The 18,668-nt window shown below is 43.2% G+C and overlaps 1 protein-coding gene across 4 annotated transcripts in view; it reads right to left on the bottom strand.

The window, feature by feature from the left end:
- Positions 1 to 18,668, bottom strand: part of HDHD2 (haloacid dehalogenase like hydrolase domain containing 2) — a 38,402-nt gene that overhangs the window by 9,367 nt on the left and 10,367 nt on the right. For all 4 annotated transcript variants that reach the window (XM_062201626.1, XM_062201625.1, XM_062201627.1 and 1 more), the window contains 3 exons: positions 18,377 to 18,585; positions 14,299 to 14,383; positions 1,994 to 2,210 (listed from right to left, as the gene is read on the bottom strand). In XM_062201626.1, coding sequence (XP_062057610.1) covers positions 1,994 to 2,210; positions 14,299 to 14,383; positions 18,377 to 18,585 — 511 coding nt within the window. The remainder of the gene's footprint in view (positions 1 to 1,993; positions 2,211 to 14,298; positions 14,384 to 18,376; positions 18,586 to 18,668) is intronic.

Raw genomic sequence — 18,668 nt, forward strand, 5'->3', positions numbered from 1 at the left:
TCTGCTGTGGCCTGGAGTGCAGTGGAGGATGGTTCAGGTTCTTGGGCCCTGCACCCGCATGGGAGACCAGGAGAAGCATCTGTCTCCTGGCTTTGGTTCAGCACGGTGCGCCAGCCGCAGCGCACCGGCCGCACCGGCCGCTGGAGGGTGAACCAATAGTGAAAAGAGGACCTTTCTCTCTGTCTCTCTCACTGTCCACTCTGCCTGTCAAAAAAAAAAAAAAGTAAGAATTGTTTCTATTGTATCTATGAACTAATAGAATCTGTTCTCTTTGGTATTAATATCACATTAATATGAGAATTGAGGAGAATTGTATTGTAGTAATTATACATTTGCTGTGAGCCGAGAATCTAATGTATTAATAAATTCCTTAAAAAATACAAATAAGGTGGCTGGCATGGTGGCGCAGCAGGTAAAGCTGCTGCCTGAGGGCAGGCATCCCATACGCACGCCGGTTTCTATCCTGGCTGCTCCACTTCCAATCTAGCTCCTGGCTAATGCTCCTGAGAAGGCAGTGGACGACGACCTCAATTCTTGGTCCCCTGCTTACCCATGTGGGAGACCTGGAGGAAGCTCCTGGTTCCTGGCCCTGCCCTGGCTGTTGTGCTCATTTGGGGACTGAACCAGTGAACAAAAGATCTCTTCATCTCTCCCTCTTCTGTCTAACCCTTACTTTCAAATCAATCAATGAACCAGTCTTTGTCTAGGCAAGTCAGTGAAAGGCTCGCCCAGAAGAGAAGGACGGCGGAGAGGGCTCCTCAGAATGCTGCCGGTTCAGTGCTTAGCCTGTTGGAGTTTAGGTGACTGATCACAGGCGCAGATGATGTTATGAGGACTGTGACACATTTCCAGGTCACAAGGAAGCTAGGAAAGGAGTCAGAGCTCTGAGTCTTATTTGGAGCTGCATTGCTAGTTAACAATGGGAATTCAGGCATGGAGATTCTCTGTGGGCTTCGGATTCCCGGTGTGTAAAATGAGGAGGTTTGGACCAGACAACTTGATGATCCCTTCCAGCCTGACATGTTGTTCAAAACCTGAAACATTATCCTTGCTACCTACTTAGCTAGCACAAGGCAGTGTGCTCTCCAGCTCTGTCCCCAGCGTTTTCCCCAGACGCTGGGTGAGCTGCCAAGGTGCTCAGCCCTGAGGGACCCTCCAATGGTCCCAGGCTCATCCTTGCCTCAGAGGGCTGATGTGATCAATATCTTTAGCTATTTGTGGCACACTGATCAGGACGTTCTTCCATAAAGCATATACTAAGAATAAAAATCAATAATGAAGGCCAGCGCCGCGGCTCACTAGGCTAATCCTTCGCCTGCGGTGCCGGCACACCAGGTTCTAGTCCCAGCTGGGATGCCGGTTCTGTCCCGGCTGCTCCTCTTCCAGGCCAGCTCTCTGCTGTGGCCCGGGAGTGCAGTGGAGGATGGCCCAAGTGCTTGGGCCCTGTACCCGCATGGGAGACCAGGAGGAAGCACTTGGCTCCTGGCTTCAGATTGGTGCAGCGCACCGGCAGTAGTGGCCATTTTGGAGGTGAACCAATGGAAGGAAGACCTTTCTCTCTGTCTCTCTCCCTCACTGTCTAACTCTGCCTGTCAAAAAAAAAAAAAAAAACCAACAACAACAACAACAAAACAAAAAACAATAATGGTACGATTCTTTAGGTCAGGTTATTTTCTGCACAAGTAATGTTTGTAAAAACTTAGATTTGTGTGTGAGTCTTCTTCACAAACGTATATAAAGCACTTAACTGACTTGCAACACAAATGGTTTTTTAAGTTGTATGTGTCCCATCACATTTTGATGAAATAATCAAAATTTCAGTTCTTTAGAAAAAGAGCACTAAGCATCTAGGGGAGAGCCTGTGTGCGGTACAGCCACTTACTGTCACCTCTGTCATCAGGAACAGGAAGTCTGCTCCTGCAAAGCACTGCCTCAGTGCTGGCTCTCCCGCAGGACAGGTGAGCTCGGGCAGCTGCCAGGCCCTTCTACTTACGTCTCCTATCATGACGGCCTCCTCGGGTGAGCAGCCGGTGCCTCGCAATGCTTCCAAAAAGAACGTCTTCTCCGGTTTCCCCACGACTGTGGCTGGGGTGTCTGTGGCATACTCTAGAGCAGTCACAAATGGTCCAGGCCCCAGGGCGAGACCATCCTTCCTCTTGTAATATCTGGCTTTGTGGATGGCGATCAGCGGCGCCCCGTCCAGAAGTAACCTGGAAAGGTGGAGAAAATGGAATCTGGCTACAAGCAAAGCTTTTATGACTGGGAAAGAAAGTCAGCCTTACAAAGTGGCTTTATTCACACACACAGAAACAAACAGTTTCCTATTAACTTTTAATGACTTGCTGTCTTCTAATGAATTCACAGAGAACTGCTGGGAATTGCACTAAGATACACTAAAGAAAGGTGATAGATTATTAAATTTGGGATTGTGTCAACCTTTTACCTTTAGTGGTTTCAAACACTTTACTCAAATCACCAGGGAAAGAGAATTAAGAGAACTAAAGCTAAATAAGACACTCAAGGGAAGAAGCTTAACTTAATGAGACGAGTTGTCCCCCTCCCTAATGGTAAGGAGGAGGCTTCCACGCCGTGCCCACGTTCCACAGTGGCTGCGGCTGTGACATGTTCAGCTGATTCCTAAAATACCTGAATTCCTGCTTCCTCTACTCTAAAAGGTGAGTTTCGTTTTAATTCAGAAATTTAGCGAGCGTTTCTGCTTTACACAGAGTTTCTGCTTGTACACTTACTTCTTTCTCCTCCCGTGTGACAAGCCAGGCCACCTTCCCCAGCACGAGCCCGCAGGCTCTGCTGAGCCTTCCACTGGCAAGTCCTGACCCAGGACAAACAAGGCTCCAAAGCAAAAGGCAGATAGTTTCCCCAGGGCTGTGATAAGCCAGCTCCACATATGCATAGCTAAGGATCCTCATCCGTGCCAACAACGGGGGAATCCTCACAAGCCTAATGCCCACCTGCTCAGCCCCGTCTCTCCCAGACTGCCCCCATCCCGGCGGGGCAGCCTCCAGTCACCCAGCAGCAGTGCTGCCCGTTCTCTCGTCTGCCGGCATCCGGGACATGACGTATCTCCTGAACTGCTTCTAACCAGTGCAATAAATGATCTCACCAGCTTAATTTACTTTAAGTCATCTCCTTAGTTAAAATATTTAGTATGTCCATCGAGGAAGAATTCATCACATCTTAGCCTTCACAATTATGAGTAATTAAGCGCTCAACTATGAAGCTGCTAAATTATTCTTGTCAGTGGGCATGGAAATGCCTTCCTGTGGGAGACACAGAATCCAGACATTTATGATTAAATATTTTATTAAGTAAAAACCAATACGGGATGATTACAGGGCCCTACTGTTAGTTACTACAAATTGCTCACAGCACAGGACAGATCCTTCAAATCTACTCACTAATATGAACACAAATTCATTCCTGAAAGCAGATTTTGAAACCCAACTGTTAGGAAACCTAGCAAAGTCACCCGGCGGCCTTCAAGAACTCAGCTGATTGCAGTGAGATAACCATGGGTGATTTATCTATCTCTCTGCCTGCCCCCCCCACCCCATTCATTTGCTACTCTACCACGGAACTGGAATTCTTTATGCAACAGACCTCAAAATGGCTTTCCACTTACACAGCAAACCTAAAAACTCACTTGATTTGGCTCTGTTAATATTTTATTATATAGTAACTGGAGTAAGACTCAGCAGCGTGATGGATGTGCGTACTGAATTCCCAGGCAGTGTTTTAGTGCCTTCCCTGGAAGAGCTGAAACCGTGGGTTCCTATCCACTTTGCTAAATGGCAACAGGCTCTGCACTTGGCTGCATGAGACACACATCTCATCCACGATTCTCACAGCAAAAACTTAACTGACTCGCGGAAGAGCCAAGGTGCACTGAAGATGGACTGACGGGCCAACGTTTTCTAGAACGCAGACCAAGAGAACTATTGATAAATTTGTCTTAAAATATCAAAAATAGACACCTAAAATACAGGAGAATGAAGGGAAGGCTGTTTTTGTTACCACAATAAGACATCAGCAGGAAAGTTTAAAGTTTTCTAACTGTAAGTCTGTTGGGGTGCCAAGAAGCAAGGAAAAGACGCCTAAAGAGCAGCTGCTCTACTTCCAATCCAATTCTCTGCTAATGGCTTGGGAAAGCAGCACAAGATGGCCCAAGTACCTGGGTTCCTACCACCACATGGGAGACCACGATGGAGTTTCCGGCTCCTGGTTTTGGCCTGGACCAGTCCTGGCTGTTGTAGCCATTTGGGGACTGAAACAGCAGATGGAATCTCTTTCTCTCTCTCTACCTCTCAAATACATAAATAAATCTTAAACACATACACACACAATTGCAATTCAGTCGGGGAAAGAATGGGTCTTTACAATGAAAGTTCCTAGAACAACTGAATAACTATGGGAAAAAATTAACTCTTACTTAACATAATTCACAAAAATTAGTTCAAAATAGATCTTAGATTTCACTGTCAAAGGAAAACCAAAATAGATTTCAGAGTTAATTGCCAAAGGAAAAATGTGCAGGAAAAATACAGAATACCTTCACGATTTGGGGATAGGAAAAGATTTCTTAAGCAGAAAAGAAGAAAATGCTGACAAACTAGACTTGATCAAAATTAAGATGTTCTCATATTACCAACAGTAAAAAGCAAATAACAGACAAGGATAAGATATTTAGGGTGCATACGAAGATATTTCAAAAACTTCATGGGAAAATGGAATTAAAACATTTATTTTAGTGCAAAAAATTTTGGAATTCATGCATAGTTATTCTGTAATACACAATTTCCATGAACTTTAAAATTTCACTGTTTATTTTCATTTTATTTGGACTGCAGGGAGAAGGCGAGAGACAGAGAGAGAGAGATCATCCATCTGCTAGTTCACTCACTCAATATCCTGCAACAGCTGGTGCCGGGCCAGGCCAAAGCCAGGAGCCAGAAACTCAATCTGGGTCTCCTGTGTGGGAGGCAGGGACCCAAGCACTTGGGCCATCTTCTGCTGCCTTAGCAGGGAGCTGGATTAGAAGTGGAGAAGCTGAGACTTTAACCAGTGCCCATATGGGACGCTGGCGTCGCAGGTGGCAGCTTAGTCTTCTGTACCACAATGCGGGTCCCCAGAAATATATTTCTAATTTGAGCCCTGCTGCCACACTGTTCTGGAATTCCTCATGCCTAGGCTCTAAGCACTCAGGGAAGATTCAAGAGTTCCTGTACAAATGCAGTAATAACTGAGGCCATTAATATGGATCTTTTCCTCTCTTTCATTTCCCTTTATTAAGGAACTGAATAAACTGGAGTAATAACCTTTTTTTTTCTTTAAGGAGGAGGTGAGGGAACACAAGCAATCCAAGTCAACAGAAGCCAATTATGGTAATAAGAATCTCCTTCTGGCCGGCGCCACGGCTCAACAGGCTAATCCTCCACCTGGCGGTGCTGGCACACCAGGTTCTAGTCCCGGTTGGGGCGCCGAATTCTGCCCCGGCTGCCCCTCTTCCAGGCCAGCTCTCTGCTATGGCCCGGGAGTGCAGTGGAGGATGGCCCAAGTGCTTGGGCCCTGCCCCCCATGAGAGACCAGGATAAGTGCCTGGATCCTGCCTTCGGATCAGTGCGGTGCGCCGGCCCCACCGCGCCAGCCGCGCTGGCCACTGGAGGGTGAACCAACAGCAAAGGAAGACCTTTCTCTCTCTCTCTCTCACTGTCCACTCTGCCTATCAAAAAAATAAAAATAAAAATAAAAAAAGAATCTCCTTCCAAAAAACAAACTTACCCACATCTGTGAGACATTTGGAGGAATCCCAATCCCTCTAACAATCTTAAGAATGACATCATTAACTAAGTTTCAACAGGTTATTCTTGAGGATGGGCGTTTGGTCCAGCAGTTAGGCCACTGGCTAGGACACTCATGAGCCACATCAAGTACGAGGGTCTGTTACCTGTATCCAGCTTCTTGCTGCTAGTGCAGGCTCTGGGAGGCAGCAGGTGGCGGCTCAATTGATTGGGTTCCTGCTACCGCTGTGGGAGTCCTGGATGGAGTCCCAGGCTCCCGGTTTTGCCCCTGCTCCACTGCTGAGAGCATTTGGAGAAGGAACCAGGTGATGGGAGCTAGCACTTGCTCATGCTTTCTCTTCCCCCTCCCTCTCTGTCATGCTCTGTCTCTCAAATTAATAAAAACAAAACAAACAGAAAAGCATTATTCTTAAACAGCCTTCGTCTATACACTCAAATGTGAAAGTTGTGCTCCCACTGATCTTCAGGTACAATGACATCTTAATAAGCTCCTCCAGCAGCTGGAGAGAAATTGCTCTTAATTTAGAAGCCCTAAAACCCTTCCTAGGTTAAGCAATTCCTTGCAGTTTTTCCCAAAAATTCCTTTGAGCCAGCACCTATACTTCTGAAAGAGACAACCATAAGGAAAACAATATAAATACTGCTCAACAAACAGGTTCTCACAAGTTTAAAAAGACTTCCAAAACCAAGCAACAGTAACAAACTCATGATCAAACAATTCATTATGCTTCTTAAAAATGTAGTGTTCTGTAAGAACAAAACATGTTTTAGGATATATTTAAGAATACCAAAAAAAAAAAGCCCCAAATACACTATATATGTACATTCTCACTTTTGTATAAACTTGTATTAAGACACTTCAAAAAGTTCTTGGAAAAATGGAATAAAAAGATAAGTTTGTTGAAATCCATGCATACAAACAGATCTTCACAAGGTTCATGGAGGGGCCGGCACTGTGGTGCAGTGGCTTAAATCCCTGGCCTGCAAGGCTGCCATCCCATATGGGTGCCAGTTTGAGGCCTGCTGCTCCATTTCTAATCCAGCTCCCTGCTAATGTGCCTGGGAAAGCAACAAGGATAGCCCAAGTGCTTGGGCCCCTGCACCACATGGGAGACCCAGAAGAAGCTCCTGGCTCCTGGCTTCAGCTCAGCTCAGCTCCAGCCGTTATGGCCATCTGGGGAGTGAACCAGTGGATGGAAGACCTTTCTGTCTCTAACTCTATCTCTCAAATAAGTAAGTAAATATTTAAAAAAAAAAAAAAAGGTTCACAGAAAACGTCTAATCATGAAAAAACTAGGTATGGATTTCAAATTTTTCTGCATGAAAATAAACATCTTTTAGTTTCATTTTCCATGAACTTTTTGAAGTACCCCTGTATGTGCACAGAAACAAATTAGCTGTGTGCTAATTTATATAATTTATATATTATATAATATGTAACTGTGATTCTCTTTAGGCAGCAGAAAAACACTTGATTTTTAGTTTGTTCATTTTTGAATATTTAAATTTTCCCACAAAGAACACATGTGAATTGTGTGCTTAGGTTTTTTCAGTTGTGCTGATATAGTCTCTGTATCCACAGCTTCCACATATGGGATTCAACCAACCAGATAGAAAAAAATAAGTTGTAATTCCTGGACATGTGTAATTTTTTTGGTCATTATTTTCTAAATAATAGGGTATAACAACTATTTATAGAGCATGGACACTGCATTAGAGACCATGTAAAGGATATGTGAGAATATGTATAGATTAGATGAAAAGATTACATCATCTTATGTAAGGGACTTGAATACCTGTGGATCTTGGTATTGCAGAGGGTCTGGGAACCGAACCCCCAGGGAAACTGAGGGCTGCCTGTACTAGGTTCAGTTAGATTATTCAGAGATCTGTTTGCCTGGTAGGTCTTCCTCCTAATAGTGATTACCAAATTTTATAGTATCGGGGTGGGGAACAAGGTTTCTACCAGGGGCCATGTAGATATTTATAACATCATGAGGGGCTATACAAAATTACCAACTTAAAAATTAGCTTGGTACAGATCTATTGAATTTTGAGTTCTGCCTGCAGTTGCATTGACTAGCCCTGATCAAATAATTTTGCATGCTTTGTATGGCCCACAGGCTCAACGTTCTTCACCCCAACTTAAAAGCTCAAACTGTGGCTTTCTAATTTGGGTGAGAAGACGAAAAGTGACATGTATGCTAGTGAGACAGCAACGAAAGCCAGTGCACCAGAGCTGAGGATGCTCAGTGATAAGTCACGTGGCATTAGCGGGGACGACTATAAACTGACGTGCACACACAGGGTAAACAGGCAGGAGGAATACCCACACATCTGTGACTATTATAAAGAAGTTCATGAAAATGAGAAGCACTCAGTTTATAATCCTGATTACCTATGGGTCCTAGGTGATAAAATAGGAAAGGGACATGTAGGGGATATCAAACATGTTGAGAGTTTCTTTTTTATTATTATTATTTGACAGATAGAGTTAGATAGTGTGTGTGTGTGTGTGTGTGTGAGAGAGAGAGAGAGAGAGAGGTCTTCCTTCTGTTGGTTCACTCCCCAAATGGCTGCTATGGCCAGAACTACGCCGATCCGAAGCCAGGATCCAGGTGCTTCTTCCTAGTCTCCCATGCGGGTGCAGGGGCCCAAGCACTTGGACCATCCTCCTCTGCCCTCCTGGGCCACAGCAGAGAGCTGGACTGAAAGAGGAGCAACCGGGACTAGAACCCGGCACCCACATGGGATGCTGGCACCGCAGGTGGAGGATTAACCAAGTGAGCCACTGCACTGGCCCCGAGAGTTTCTATTTCTTAAAATGATTCTTAGGCACATGCATGTTTATTATATCAACCTCTATAGATCTTAGTATTAGGTAAACAAGGAAATAGCTACCAATGGCTCTTAGAATTTTAAAGTTTTATAGAATCATATTTACTCCCTCTAACTGGTTCATATCCTTCCCCAAAATTAATTCTTTAAAACCCATTCTCAAGAGGCCAGCGCTATGGCACAGTGGGTAAAGCCACCACCTGCAGTGCCAGCATCCCATATGGGCACTGGTTTGAGTCCTGGCTGCTCCTCTTCCAATCCAGCTCTCTGCTATGGCCTGGGAAAGCAGCAGAGGATGGCTCAAATCCTTGGGCCCCTGCACCCATGTGGCAGACCTGGAAGAAACTCCAGGATCTGGCTTCAGATCAGCCCAGCTCCGGCCAATGCAGCCATTTGGAAAGTGAACCAATGGATGGAAGACTTCTCTTTCTCTGCCTCTGCCTCTCTTACCTCTGCCTTTCTAATAAATAAATAAATAAATAAATAAATAAATAAATAAATAAATATTTTTAAAAATCCATTCTCAATTCCACTCAGGCATTTATGATATGTTAGCAAACAAACAGTACTACACATTTTGGGAGAGGTCACCTATTAAAAACATAATAACTAAGAGTCAGCGCGGCTGGCACCATGGCTCAACAGGCTAATCCTCCGTCTTGCAGCGCCGGCACACCGGGTTCTAGTCCCGGTTGGGGCGCCGGATTCTATCCTGGTTGCCCCTCTTCCAGGCCAGCTCTCTGCTATGGCCAGGGAAGGCAGTGGAGCATGGCCCAAGTCCTTGGGCCCTGCACCCGCATGGGAGACCAGGAGAAGCACCTGGCTCCTGGCTTCGGATCAATGTGGTGCGCTGGCCGCAGCGGCCATTGGAGGGTGAACCAACGGCAAAAAGGAAGACCTTTCTCTCTCCCTCATTATCCACTCTGCCTGTCAAAAAAAAAAAAAAAAAAAAAAAGAGTCAGCGCAATGTCAAGTTTGATTTGTCTGCCTTGATGCGACCTGCCACTGAAGGCGGCTATGCGATGGGCTTTAAAATCCAGCGGGGCCGGCATTGTAGTGGGTTAAGCTACCGCCTGGAAAGCCAGCCTCTCACAGGGGTGAGGGTTCAAGTCCTGGCTGCTCCCCTTCTGATCTAGCTCCCTGATAACGTGCCTGGGAAAAGCAGCAGAGGATGGCGCAAGTGCTTGGTCCCCTGAAAACCAAAGGAAGCTCCAGGCTCCTGGCTTCGGCCTGACCCAGTCCCAACCACTATGGCAACTTGGGGAGTGAACCAGTAGACAGAAGATCTCTGTCTCTCTTCCACTCTCTGTAATTCTGCCTTTCAAATGAATAAAAAATAAATTTAAAAAAATGCAAAGAAGGGCAAGGGCTAAAATCTTCCTGTCAACTCTCTACTCAGCTGTTAAGTGCATTTGTGAAATTGGAGCTGACCTACAAATGCACTGTAGTGTTCAAAGTGGAGTGTTTGAAAAATCAATATGGTTAGGAACGTGTACTAATTAGACAGCATCCGAGCAATTACAAAGTCAGTATCATGTCAACGTAAATTTTTATTACCCTGACTCTAATATTCATCTAAGACAGGGGCCTCCCAACTTCCTATTAAATATGTCCTTCTCAAATGACCAGATAAAATTAATCAATACCTTCTGCTTGAATTCTGTGGTTAGAGAAATGAATTAAAGCCAATAAGAGTATATCCAGAAGTAAGAAATAATAGTGGCTTCTCGATTTCAAATAAAAACTCATTTTGGTTTAGTTGCGGACCTTACTTAAGACAGGATACTCTTCCCCCAAGAAGTGACAGTAGGATAATTGAAGTAGGTGAAGCAAAAGAAATTTTAATGCCATATACCTGATAATATATCTTTTCAAGCAGTCTAGGAGAGCAGATGTCCAGGAAATAACTACAGTAAACAGATACTAAACAACTATTACAAGTCAGTTTGCTCCTTTCAAACAAAAACTTGAGAATCACAGCGGCTACGAGCCACAGGTTTAAGTGCATTAGGTCATCAGGGTTTGCACTAACCCAGGATCTAAAATTAAGGGGCACATAGGAAAAGAGGTGGTTCCTCTCCAAGTGCTGTTTCTGGTCACACAGATTTTACATGAGGACATCCATTTTCAAGAGCCACAGTAAACAATGAGCCAAGATATATGAACCTGATAGTGAGTTTTAAAGGTCCCTACAGGGGCCGATGCTATGGCATAGAAGGTAAAGCCGCCGCCTGCAGTGCTGGCATCCCACATGGGTGCCAGTTCTAGTCCTGGCTGCTCTACTTCTGATCCAGCTCTCTGCTATAGACTGGGAAAGCAGTAGAAGATGGCCAAGTGCTTGGGCCCCTATACCCGCATGGGAAACCCGGAGGAAGCTCCTGGCTCCCAGCTTCAATTCAGATCTGGCCATTGTGGCTGACTGGGAAATGAACCAGAGGATGGAGACCGCCCCCCCCCCCCCCGCCTCTTTCTCTCTCTCTCTCTCCCCCTCTCCTTTCTTCGTGTAACTCTTTCAAATAAATAAATTAATCTTTAAAAAAAAAAAAAAAGGTTCCTAAAAACATTCTGATTCCAGGATATCTGCCATCAAGAAACTAACTGTCCTAAAGCCTAAGTTAGAAAGATTCTTTTAGACCCTTGTATTGATAAGAAAAAATTTTTAATATTATTCTTACAGTTAAATTCAAAGAATTTACCAGGTCATTGAGAAAGAGCAATTTTTCTTTTTTTTTTTTTTTTTGACAGGCAGAGTGGACAGTGAGAGAGAGAAAGATCTTCCTTTTGCCGTTGGTTCACCCTCCACTGGCCGCCGCAGTTGGCGCACTGTGGCCGGCGTACCGCGCTGATCCAATGGCAGGAGCCAGGGGCTTCTCCTGGTCTCCCATGCGGGTGCAGGACCCGAGCACTTGGGCCATCCTCCACTGCACTCCCGGGCCACAGCAGAGAGCTGGACTGGAAGAGGGGCAACCGGGACAGAATCCGGCGCCCCGACCGGGACTAGAACCCGGTGGCCGGCGCCACAAGGCGGAGGATTAGCCTAGTGAGCCACGGCGCCGGCAATTTTTCTTTTTTTAAAAAAGATATTTCACTACATTCCTATGTAACATTTTGAACTGTCATAAATTCAAAGGTAAATGATACTGTTTACTGATTTGACAAGAAATCAAAGTTATGAAAAATGAAAAATGAAATGGAAAAAGGCATAATCTGACTCTAGAGATTTGCAGATAGATTCTGACCAATTTATTTTAGGAAGCAGGAGAACAAGTATGTAGTCTTTCTTTTAGAAGCAGCAGGAAAGAGTTCATATATGTGAATTGCATACATTGACACAAATATGAAAATTTACATATTAAGTGTGTTTCTACCAACAGCCATTGGAACATCTCTTATTTGAACAGGTCAAATAGCCCCACCCTAACACATCACTTCCCAAACCCCAAAGACTTTCTTTTCTTTTTTAAGAAAGCTTTTATTTAATGAATACAAATTTCACAGGTATAGCTTTAGGAATATAGCAATTCTTCCCCCAAGACCCATCCTCCCACTCCCACTACTGTCCCACTTCCTACTCCTCTCCCATCCCAGTCTTCATTAAGATTCGTTTACAATTAACTTTATATACAGAAGACCAACTCTATACTAAGTAAAGATTTCCAAAGATTTCCACAATTTGCACCCACACAGACACACACAGTATAAAATACTGTTTGAAAACAAGTTTTACAGTTAATTCTCATAGTACAACTCATTAAGGACAGAGGTCCTACATGGGGAGTAAGTACACAGTGACTCCCGTTGTTGATTTAACAATTGACACTCTTATTTATGATGTCAGTGATCACCCAAGGCTCTTGACATGAGCTGCCAAGGCTATGGAAGCTTTTGAGTCCACAAACTCCATCAGTATTTAGACAGGGCAATAGGCAAAGTGTAAGTTCTCGCCTCCCTTCAGAGAAAAGTATATCCTTCTTTGATGGCCCCTTCTTTCCACTGGAGTCACACGCACAGGGATCCCTCATGTAGATCATTTTTTGCCACAGTGTCTTGGCTTTCCATGTTTGAAATGCTCTCTTGGGCTTCTCAGCCAGATCTGATGCCTTAAGGGATGATTCTGAGGTCAGAATGCTCTTTAGGGCATTTGTCATTCTGTAAGTCTGCTGTGTGAACTGCTTCCCATGTTGGAACATTCTCTCCTTTTTTAATTCTATCTATTGTTATTACCAGACACTTGGTCTTATTTATGTGATCCCTTTGACACTTAATCCTATCTACATGATCAATTACACACTTAATATGATCACTTTAACACGTAAGATGGCATTAGTACCACCCAGCTTAATGGGATTTGGAGTCCCACGGCAAGTTTTTAGCTTTGCTATTAGAGGTAAGTCTGTGGGAATGTGTGCCAAACTGTACAGCTCCTCCCTCTCTTATTCCCACTCTTAGTTTTTACTGGGATCTATTTTCAATTGGATTTATACACCTATGAATAATTCTATGTTAAAGAGTTCAACTAATGGTATTAAGTAGAAAAAGAAAATAATAAAAAAAATAAGATAATAAACTGTTCCTCAACAGTCAAGACAAGGGCTTTCAAGTCATTGTTTCTCATGGTGTCAACTTCACTTCTACAGGTTTCCTTTAAGCTGCTCTGGTAGTTGTCATAGATCAGAGAGAACATCTGGTATTGTCCCTGTGAACCCCAAGACTTTCTACTGCACTTCTTAGATTAGAAATCTGAATGTTCTCCTGACTCACTCTTCTTCATCATGCCTCAAACCCAATCATCCATCAAGTCATACTGATGCTACCTGCATCTATTTCTCTTCACTGCTCTTGCCACTATTCTAATTCAGACCATCATTGTCATTCATCAAATAATTTGAAAGTGTGAGCAGATGCGTCAACTCTTTTCTGTAGCTCGGATTCTCACTGGAGGGAGAATAACGTCTATGTTTTTGGTGGATTAGCCTGGATGCTCGTCTCCCTGGGAGACTGGCATGGTCCGTGAAGAATCCTGGCAGTCTAACAGAAGATAAAACCGCTGGCATCAGGGCAGGTGCTTGGTGCAGCAGTGAAGACAGCACTTTGGACACCGCCTCTCTCCCACATCAGAGTGCCAGGGTCAAGTCTGGGCTCTGCTCCTGACTGCAGCTTTGTGCTAACGCACACCCTGGGAGGCAGCAGTTGATAGCTCAAGGAATTGGGTTCCTGCCACTCATGTGGACACCTAATGGAGTTCCTGGCTCCTGGCTTCAGCCTAGTCCAGCCCTAGCTGTTGTGAGCATTTGGGGAGTGAACTGGTAAATGAGAGATCTGTTTTTCAAATAAAAAAATTAATTAAAACCTGTTAAGTTTAAAAATTGCAATTTTATTATGAGTTACTACTCAAGAATGTTGATTCTCTAAACCAGGAAAACTTCAAGTACCATATTTTAACATATGGATCACTACCAAACAGAACAAAACAAAAAAACTCCAAAAACCAAGTCAAATTAATAATAAGTATTTGGTGATTTTGTTGATGTCTGCCCTGATGTAAATTCTAGGAGGCCAGAGGTAAACACAAAACCTCAGGACAAAGACTGAAGAAGGGCGGAGGGGAAAACACACCAGAGGAAGGACAAATGGCCAGACTTACCGGAATGCTTGATTCAGAACTTGATAATGAAAATGTTCTGGTGCCAATCCTATGACAACAGCATTAGGATCATTTGTTTGTATTCCTGGGAATGGAAAAATACGTAATAGTTGAAAAGTGAAATTACAAACAATATTACATTGTATAAGAAGGCAGTTTTAGTCAAGTGCACATTTTTGCTCTAGTCATAATTTGAAGTTTAAGAGATTACCTGCTCAATGTACTTTGGAAGTACAAGACAAAGAGGGATTCTTTCTGTTTTTCCATATTCCTTGTACATGGTTTTACAACTACTTAGTAACTAGATCTGAATTGAAGATTGTAATTTGATGTTCTCAAGCAAGTTACAATTTCTAACTCCAAAATGCTTCACTGATTACAATCAACAAGAACAGCCACGAATTCCCCACGAGCAATCAGATCAATAGCAACTGATGAGGCACCATGAATCTAAGAGGCAGGGGAAATGAGACTTTCTGGCTCAGGACAAATATGGAAAGCCCTGCAGACTGTGTCATTTTCTACATAATACCACATCTACTTCTAGTTTCATAAACTTTTTTTTCAGCTTTATTTCAATGTCTTGGAGTACAGCACCTCATGTCATGATAAGTAGATTCTTTCAAAATTTTTATTTATTTATTTGAGAGGTAGAGTTACAGAGAGAGGGACAGACAGACAGGAAGGTCTTCCATTTGCTGATTCACTCCCCAAATGGATGCAATGGCTGGAGCTAAGCCGATCCAAGCCAGGAGCTTATTCTGGCTCTCCCATGTGGGCCACCTTCCACTGCCTTCCTAGACCATAGCAGAGAGCTGGATCAGAAGAAGAGCAGCCGGAACATGAACTGGCACCCATATGGGATGCCAGCAGCACAGGTGGAGGCTTAACCTACTGTGCCACAGTGCCGGCTCCTTGATAAATATTTTATAATTAAAGTATGTTTTAAGGTCTTTGGTATCTGGTAACAGGACTTCAGGTATGACATCCAAACAAGTACACTCACCATCAGTTTTTCAAAGTCTAATGAAAATTCTGTAGATTATCCCTATGCAAATTCCTATTTGCTTCTCTTACTGCCTGTAGATACCCAAGCTTTCCAATTTCCTAGCAGGACTAGTATTGAGTAAATTACTTCCCTGTAAGGTCTGAGCACTTCTATCAAAAATCCGTTGGCTATATGTATGTGGATTAATTTCTGGGTGCTCTATTATGTTCCATTCTATAGATTAGTTTTTATGTCAGTACCATGCTGTTTTAATTACTATAGCTTTGTAGTATGCTTTGAAGTCATGTATTGTGATGCCTCCAGCTTCATTTTTCTTGTTCAGGATCACTTTGGCTATCCTGGGTCTTTAGTGATTCCATATTTTAGGATTGCTTCTTCTAATTCTGTAAAGAATGTCATTGGTATTTTTTTTTTTTTTTATTTGACAGGTAGAGTTATAGACAGAGAGAGAGACACAGAGAAAGATCTTCCTTCCGTTGGTTCACCTCCCCAAAGGCTGCTACGGCAGGCGCGCTGTGCTGATCTGAAGCCAGGAGCCAGGTGCTTCTCCTGGTCTCCCATGCAGGTGCAGGGCCCAAGGACTTGGGCCATCCTCCACTGCCCTCCCCGGGCACAGCAGAAAGCTAGCCTGGAAGAGGAGCAACCGGGACTAGAACCCAGGGCCCATATGGGATGCCGGCACCGCAGGCAGAGGATTAACCAAGTGAACCATGGCACTGGCCGTCATTCGTATTTTGATAGGGATTGCATTCATTCTGTAGATTGCTTTGGATAGTATAAAACATTTAAAATTTTTACACTTTTTTCATGAAGCTTCCATGAGCTTCTTGAAATGCCCTGATATTTCAGTCACTTGACTTTATAATTCTTTTCTCTAAGTGGTTATATCACTATATGATATAGTGTATTTGCTTTAATGGACTAGTGTGGTTACCTTTTAATTGCCTTCAATGATGTCAAATATTTACATGGTTCTGAAGTCAAAACTATGTAAAATTGCTAATCCCTCCACTCTCTCTCCTTTGGGTAACCATTTCTGTTAGTTTTTCATTTATCTTTTTTTGGCTTCTTTTCACAAACATGAGACAAATACATATATAAATTCATTTCCCTCTCATTTTTTCCTACACAGAAAACATGTAAGGCTTTTTCTACCTTGCTTTTCTCACTGACTACAGCCTTTGAAGATCATGTGTTATCAGGAGGTAGAACTCGTCATCATTACTTATTTTCAACTACAAAGCACTCCATTTTGTGGATATAGCAGTTTACTCAATCAAAGACCTCTGATGAAAATGTAGGTTGTTTCCAATCTTTTGTTATTACCCATAAGGTAATATTTGTTATTACCCATAAGCGAATAACCTAGTTCATATATCATTGTGTATTTTTCTAACTATATTTTAGTGTCAGATTCCTGCAAGTGCTGCTTCAAATGTAATTTGGTTAGCTATGGCCAAATTCTGCTCCACAGGTGTTGTGTCATTTTATATTCCCAACAGCAATCAAGTCCTTTAATAAATTTATTTTCAGTAATCTATTTAAATTAATTAAATTAAATGAATTTAGTTCGGTCAAAGTCAGTTTCTGTTTCTTACAAGTAGTGACTCTGATCCACTGGTATATCAGTATAAGTTCTGAGGTCCTGCCCAGTGTATGCCTGTGCTGAAATTCCCTATTATGATTTGAAAAGCCATCACATGATTTTATAATAAACATACTTACATGCATTTTTCTATATTGTATCATTTCGTTCGACTGTTTACAAAAAGAAGCAATGTGACAAAGCTTTACAAAACAATATTTCTCCAGAGTCTATTAACTTTCCAAAACAAAAAACAATTTTATTTTCTCTTGATTGAAAAAATTTCCCTTTCATTATAATACCTTCATACTACCCAGAATGACATGTATTTTTATACAAGGACATCTTGGTTATTTCATTTAATCAAGTTAATGTGGTGGCTCCTGGACGGGAGGCTTATACCTCAAGGTAATTCTGACCTGTGCTTTCTTAAGCCAAGGGTCACAATGCATTAGATTGTAAAACTAATGGAGGGGCCGGCGCTGTGGCATAGCGGGTAAAGCCGCTGCCTGCAGTGCCAGCATCCCATATTGGCACCGGTTCATGTCCCAGTTCTACTTCTGATCCAGCTCTCTGCTATGGCTTAGGAAAGTAAAAGAAAATGGCCCAAATTCTTGGGCCCCTGCACCCACATGGGAGACCCAGAAAAAGCTCCTGGCTCCTGGCTTCTGACTGGCGCAGCTCCAGCTGTTGCGGCCAACTGGGGAGTGAACCAGTGGAGGGAAGACCTCTCTCTCTGTGTAATTCTGACTTTCAAGTAAATAAATAAATCTTTAAAAAAAAAAAAAAAAAAAAAACTAATGGAGAGGATTCTAACCAGCTTCAAAATCAAAGAAAAAAAAAAGAAGTAATCAATTTTTTTTTTTTTTTTTTTGAACAGGCAGAGTGGATAGTGAGAGAGAGACAGAGAGAAAGGTCTTCCTTTTTGCCATTGGTTCACCCTCCAATGGCAGCTGTGGCTGGCGCATCATGCTGATCCGAAGGCAGGATCCAGGCACTTATCCTGGTTTCCCATGCGGGTGTAGGGCCCAAGCACTTGGGTCATCCTCCACTGCCTTCCCGGGCCATAGCAGAGAGCTGGCCTGAAAGGGGGGCAACTGGGATAGAATCCAGCGCCCTAACTGGGACTAGAACCCGGTGTGCCGGCACTGCAAGGCGGAGGATTAGCCTGTTAAGCCACGCTGCCGGCAAAGAAGTAATCTAAACAGAAAGTACAACATATCTCTACAGCACAATGAAGTATCATTTAACATACATATACAGATATACTGAGTTACTATGTAATGTGTTTCACTTACTGCAGATTGTGGTCAAAAAAGGCTTGAGAAACATACAACTTAGTTTCAAACTATTTCAATACTATTGACCATCTCAATAGTAACATGGAAATCAGAATAAACAACACCTCTAAACATGCAGTTTTATGAGTGATTTCTAAGCAGATATAAAGAAACAATTTTTAAATCTTGCCACGTTGCCCCTACCTTTGAAATCAGGCAGTGCCCGGTCATCAACTAGCAGCATGGGCCGGACTTGCTTCTGCTCTACCAAACTCCTGGCTGCCGTCAGAGATGTGAATATTTCATCTTCAGAGATTTCAAACTCCAATTTTCTCAACCTTTCCAATAGGTCTTGCTTGCTCTCTTTGGTCGTATTGGTCACAAACCTAACCATGACAGAAGTACCACGTAACCTGCAGAGTAAAAGCCAAAAGTCAACAGGTGGCTCCTACATTCTAGCCCCATGAAGAGCTCCTAATCTGGGAACACTTTGCCA

This window comes from Lepus europaeus, chromosome 9, assembly GCF_033115175.1.
Source record: "Lepus europaeus isolate LE1 chromosome 9, mLepTim1.pri, whole genome shotgun sequence".
In the NCBI taxonomy this organism is placed as follows: domain Eukaryota; kingdom Metazoa; phylum Chordata; class Mammalia; order Lagomorpha; family Leporidae; genus Lepus; species Lepus europaeus.